Raw genomic sequence first — 5980 nt, 5'->3', positions numbered from 1 at the left:
TTCCTATTGGATGGTTTTCAGGAATTATTTCTCGAGCTAATCAATGATACCTAGCTCATAAATATTATAAGATCAAGAAACTAACCATTTTATCCTTTTTAGCAATGTACTTAAAAATAACATTGCGATAACAAATCAGCTTTTTTCATTTGTAATAAAAGGTGAGATCATATTTTGGTAACCAACCATTTTACTTACTGAGTACATTGCTATAACAAACCAACTTTTTTTTTCTTCTGTCACAAAATGTCCATGTTTAGAAAAATATTTTACATAAAAGGTCCATATAAGTCACCATTGCAGTAAACAATAGTCCTTGTGTAAATTATAGTTATAGTCCCTGTGTAGAATTCGGTTTTGCAAATATGGTCCCTTTAAGTCACAAAAAGTCTTTCTTCAGAATAACGTTTTACAGAAAAGCTCTATATAAGTCACCACTAAAGAAAACATTGGTTCTTGTGTAAATTATATTTATAGTCCCTTTATATATATATATATATATATATATATATATATATATATATATATATATATATATATATATATATATATATATATATATATATATATATATATATAAATGGCATTTTTAATTCCCCATACATACCAATTTGACAATAATTGCAAATCCATAAAAGAAAAACTATATCAACATTTTTATTTATGTCACCTACTACAGAAAAGAATCCATTTATTGAACACTAATTAAGAACATTTGCAACTAAAGCTAACAAAATTTTCAAAAGAATCAACTGCTTTCACAAGTTGTTTTCATGTAAACCTCGAAACTCCCAAACCACCACGAGATTTTGTATTCTTTCCACGTCTCCTAAAATGAATAACAAATTTCTTTTCATTGTTAGTATTGTTATCGTTTAATGAAATAAAACAAAAGAAATTGAAATTTGAGTAACCTTTTATAAGTAGCTATTTCATTTGGATCGAAATTTTGAGGTGCGAGATTTCTACATGTCTTTTCACAATGTCCATACCCACCACATCGCAAACACTTATGTCTTCTTTTAGAGTCATCAGATGGTTTAATTCTATTTTTTCTTGGTCGTTTTGGTGGATATTTCATAATAGGTAGATATATTTTCTCGCCATCTTTTTCCCATGGATCATGTTCGGGCATCAGAGCAATTTGAAAAAGATATATCTCTTTAACTTTCTCCTTAATTGATCCTGCAACTACAAAAAACAGTAAACTTTGGGACAATATGCATAAATAGCAACTAACTTTCATCTTTCAACCAATAAACAATAACCGACAGTTTTGATCTCGTAATGTTTATCTAAACTTAACATTAATCTATTCACATATTCTCAAATCAAAAATAGCAATAGTCATTGACTTTAGAACCAAGAACTAGCAGCCAAACAAAATTAAAATTACATCTTTGTCGTTTGGATATTTCATACAAGTTCACAAAGAACGTTCAATTCTTAAAGAATTCGTATTGCACATTAGTTCATTACTTGTAATACACATTCAATGTTTAATTGATAAAATAAGTCATTAAAATAATTTGTTGCTTGCCGATTGCAATTACTATTTGGTCACGAATTGAAGGTATGTGTAGTGAATTGAATAATCACTTAACAAATACAAAATGTAAAATTACTTAATGATCATCGATCGCAACAAAAAATTAGCTGAAGGAACGAAAAAAAAAGTAAGGGTTTACTCAATCGTACTGTTACTGTGTTTAGAAGGCAAGGATATTATTGTCCATTTTTTTTCTTGATTTTAATAGATCAAAAAGGATTCTTAAATAATAAAAATTGTTTAAAATAGATTAGGGTAAATCCGATACATTAAAAATGACAAATATAATATTCAACCTTTAAACTGGACAAATTTGATATTTAAACGTTCAACCTAATGGGCCAAGAGGCCCGAGACGATGATGGGCCAAATACTAGACATCTATACTAACAAAAGAGTAGTATTTTTGTCAAGTGTCATAATATTAGAACTCCTAATTAATATGATGCCACTTGTCATTCTATTAATTCTCTATTTTAAATTCATTAAACTTCCTAATTAATGTGATGTTATTTGTCAATCTATTTATTCTTTATTTTAAATTTAAATTTTAAATTTTATATTAATGTTTTCATTAGTTCACAAATAAAAAGAGTCTAATATGTATGATAAATTAATTTCACATATTTATTTGAATCATTAATTATAATTTTACATAACTAATAAAAAAATCTCTTAATTAATAATGTATTTAAAATTTTATATAAAATAATTGATTCATAATTTTGAATTTTTACTATGAATATTTCATTAGTTTTGTAACCGTGGTTTCCACGGGTTATAAACTAGTAATAAAATACATACAACACAAATACCATAAATAACATATCTAACACATTGTTAATCCGGAATCCTAGTCTCACATTTTCCTAGATTGCTCCCCTTACCATTTCTTCTCTTCACTTTCTAGTGGTTCTTGGTTCAGAAAAGCCTAAGGACAAGAGGAAGACTGAATTGATAATGATAATGCATTTGCCCACAACCTAGATATATAATTTGGTCACACACGAATGGTCGGGTTTACAACTCTATTACGAAGAATACAACATCCTAGTAGGCGAGCTCACGGGGGCAGCCTAGCGTTGAATCAAGATTAGAGGCAAGAAAGGGAATGGTTTGAATTGGGACGTCTAGTTTATGAACCCCTTATTGGGCTACTTTTCTTTGTTTTAATATAAGTTTTTCCTTTTCTTTTAAAAAAATTATCATGTAAATACATAAAAGTATATTAATGTAATCCAACCATTCACTTCACAGTTTATAAGTTAAAAGCACATATATAAATAATTTATTGTATTTATATTCGTGTCTAATAATAGATATATAATTACTTCTTAAGCAACCATATAGTAATATTATGATTGAATCACCACTCACCAATCACCATCTACACTCTTGAAAAAAGGAACTTGAGATCATTTAGTATGGTGGGGCATTGTGGGGGTAAGGGTTTGGTGGAGCTTAAATGTCCTCCCTTAATGAGGTATAACTTTTTAGTTAGGTTCACATAAATATAAACATAAGTCGTTCACGTTTAGTCTTTGACTTCTTCATTACTAAATCAGAGACATAATTAGATCTTTTTTTTTTTTTTGTTTTTTTTTTTTTTTTTTTTTTTTTTTTTTTTTTTGATAACTACGAAAAAAATTATCAAAACAAACACAACGGCTGGAAGCTGGCCAAAGTACAAAGAGAAATCTACGACAGCAAGAATTAAAAACTAATATGTACATTAGTATATATCAAAATAACCTCTTAAGCTCAATTAAAATTATCAAGATAGGTTGTGTGAATAACCCCAAGAAGAATATGCGTTGCAAAAGATTTAAGAATTAATTTCGATATGTATGATCATTTTCATAAGAGAAATTAAAACTTCGATATCATTAATTAATACCCCCAACAATCTCATAGTTGATCAATGAGATTAATAACAAGATAACAACCCGTTTCCTAGCTTTGAAGCTACTATTGTACACATCGTAATAAGATTATGTCATTGTCAAAGAATGTCCTTGATTTTAAGGCTGTAAGTCTATCAGGAAAATCTATTTCAACGATCAAAATATGCTCATGTTATAGTATGAATTAACCCCATTGTTATTTGAAAGATTTTTCATACAAAAAGTACTCTTCGCAATCCGGAAACATTAATATATACCTACCAAACAAAGTATAAACCCGTATATATACCTTATCAAATATGCGAAGGACTTTTTGTTAGACAAAAGACAACATCATGATCTACCTTCTTTAGAGAACCTCAAGAAACCAATATACAAAGTTGCATATAATTTGTATTTAAATTTCTTTAACCTTGAATACATTTTGTTTCCTTTTACTAATTATAATCTAATCTCCCAAAAAATTGAAGAATACCACCAAAATATTCAAGAAAAAAAGGTTATACATTTATAGAGGAAAAAAGGTTTAAACATTTGTTGAGCAAGATGAATGAACAACGTTGACTTGCTGCCTACCCATAAGCCAAAGTAAACTCCTCCTTGCAAAAGACGGTGGATTTGATGCTTCTTGGGGTGGTGAATCCACATTATCCGACCATCGACAAGTCTGAAACTCTTGAGCATTCTCCCAACTTTCAATATCCAGTTCCGAATTAGCCCTGCTGTTTGCCTTCATATCATTCCGGTGTACCGGAAAACGGAATGAGAAACCCCCTCTTGATGACGTCCCAATGGCGGCAGCCACCGTTGGATTAGACTTCTCCTTCTTCCCTCTAAGCCAAATCTTTGACACTGAAAAGCTCTCCCTCTTGCTCCTCCCAGTTGCACCACCACCGCCACCAAGAACGTCGATTTCTCTGAATTCTCTTCTTGAATCGCCACCGCATTCTGACATAGCCACCCGGTGGGATGGTGTGATCGGAAGAGAAGACTTTTTGCTGGCTAGTTTCTTGGTTTGTGCCCTTATAGACACTTGTAAAGATGAATTATCATCCATCACATATTCAAAAGACCCCATTGAGAAACACCTCCTACCATCAATCGTTTGCTTGTCACTACCACCCTCACCTCCACCACCACCATCCACGTTCTTGAACTTTCCAAGCTTAATAGTAACGACTTTCTCCTTGTTCTCATCTTCTTTTACCATTTCGCCCTTATCAAATTCAAACTCCGGATTGCTCAAATGGGAATTCACTCTTTGGATTGATGAAGGATTTGGCTGATCAGAATTAGCTGTCTCTCTAGAAATCTCGCTACCGGATTCAAGAAGAAGCACAACTGGCGAACAGGAGGTTGGAGTGAAATCAGAAAGCAAACTACCTCGACAAAGTGGACAAGTGGAGTGCGACAAGAGCCATGTATCAATGCAATACATATGAAAAGCATGGCTACATTCAGGCAATAATCTTAGCTTATCTTCACCTTCAAACTCACATAAACAAACAGCACAATCGAAAGGGTCTTTCACACCGATAATTGATTTGTAACTAAAAACAGGTAGCGTATCAATGAAAGACTGGTCAACGCCGGAGTCGTGGAGATGAAACAGTTGTTGTAACTGGCCTTGAAGGGCAGTCACATTATCAAACTCATCTGGGTCCCTATTAGTAGGCCTCATAAGGAATCTAACGAGCAGATGAAGCAACCCAGAAACGAAGAAAATCATGGCAAAGATTATGATGATGAGTAGAACACTTGGACTCACCTTATCGTTTAGATTGAAACCGTGTGATATGTGATTGGCGGTGGCTGGAGGTGGCGGTGGCAGTGGCGAGAGAGGTGGCCGGTTGTAATAGTAAGGTCTTTCGTACTTGGAAACTAAGATTTTCTGACCCATTTTTGTTGAAGCAAGAAGAAATATTTGAAAATTGAATCTTTGGGCTGATTATATGAAAATCAAGAGAATCCCATCTCTCAGATCATCTACCAAGAACCGACAGAATTCTCCAGATCCTTACGTGAAGTGCTGATGTAGCTCGACCTCTGTGTGTGTGTGTGTGTGTGAGTGAGAGAGAGAGAGAGAGAGAGAGAGAGAGAGAGAGAGAGAGAGAGAGAGAGAGAGAGAGAGAGAGAGAGAGAGAGATGACAATCTTGTAGAAATAATTTTTGTATCCAGGAAATTAGATTTCAAAAATTAGAGAGGAAGAGCAATGCATTTATTGTGCACAACAACAAATTGAATACCTTCTTTTATAATAAAGAATAATTATGTGTTCCCAACTGAAAATGCTATGTTGCTACTTTCTATAGAATAAATTGACACAAATTCACATCTTCATTGTATAAAAAAACCTGAGACCAATTCTAGGTGAGCATGACTAATTTTGATTCATAAAAAACATATAAGAAATTAGACTTACAAAACAAATTAGAGAAACCTTTATACTTTACTTAAAATTTTACAAAATCATCATCGTATATTATAATTATCAAATTATAAGTTTTGATCTTTCATAGAAGAATG

The 5980-nt window shown here is 32.2% G+C and overlaps 1 protein-coding gene across 1 annotated transcript; it reads right to left on the bottom strand.

Annotated features, from left to right (window-relative positions):
* Positions 1-3824: 3824 nt before the first annotated feature.
* LOC111906163 (RING-H2 finger protein ATL13) lies at positions 3825-5631 on the bottom strand. The gene has a single exon (XM_023901892.3). The coding sequence runs from the start codon at positions 5351-5353 to the stop codon at positions 3980-3982; it is 1374 nt and encodes a 457-aa protein (XP_023757660.1). The 5' UTR covers positions 5354-5631; the 3' UTR covers positions 3825-3979.
* Positions 5632-5980: the final 349 nt, after the last annotated feature.

This window comes from Lactuca sativa, chromosome 5 (genome assembly GCF_002870075.4).
Source record: "Lactuca sativa cultivar Salinas chromosome 5, Lsat_Salinas_v11, whole genome shotgun sequence".
Classification (NCBI taxonomy): domain Eukaryota; kingdom Viridiplantae; phylum Streptophyta; class Magnoliopsida; order Asterales; family Asteraceae; genus Lactuca; species Lactuca sativa.
The sequence above is the reverse complement of the archived record's forward strand: the minus strand, read 5'-3'. Positions and strand labels throughout refer to the sequence as shown.

Bases quoted from the DNA above. Each gene is read 5' to 3' on its own strand.
- LOC111906163 (XM_023901892.3), bottom strand. From the start codon at position 5,353: ATGGGTCAGAAAATCTTAGTTTCCAAGTACGAAAGACCTTACTATTAC.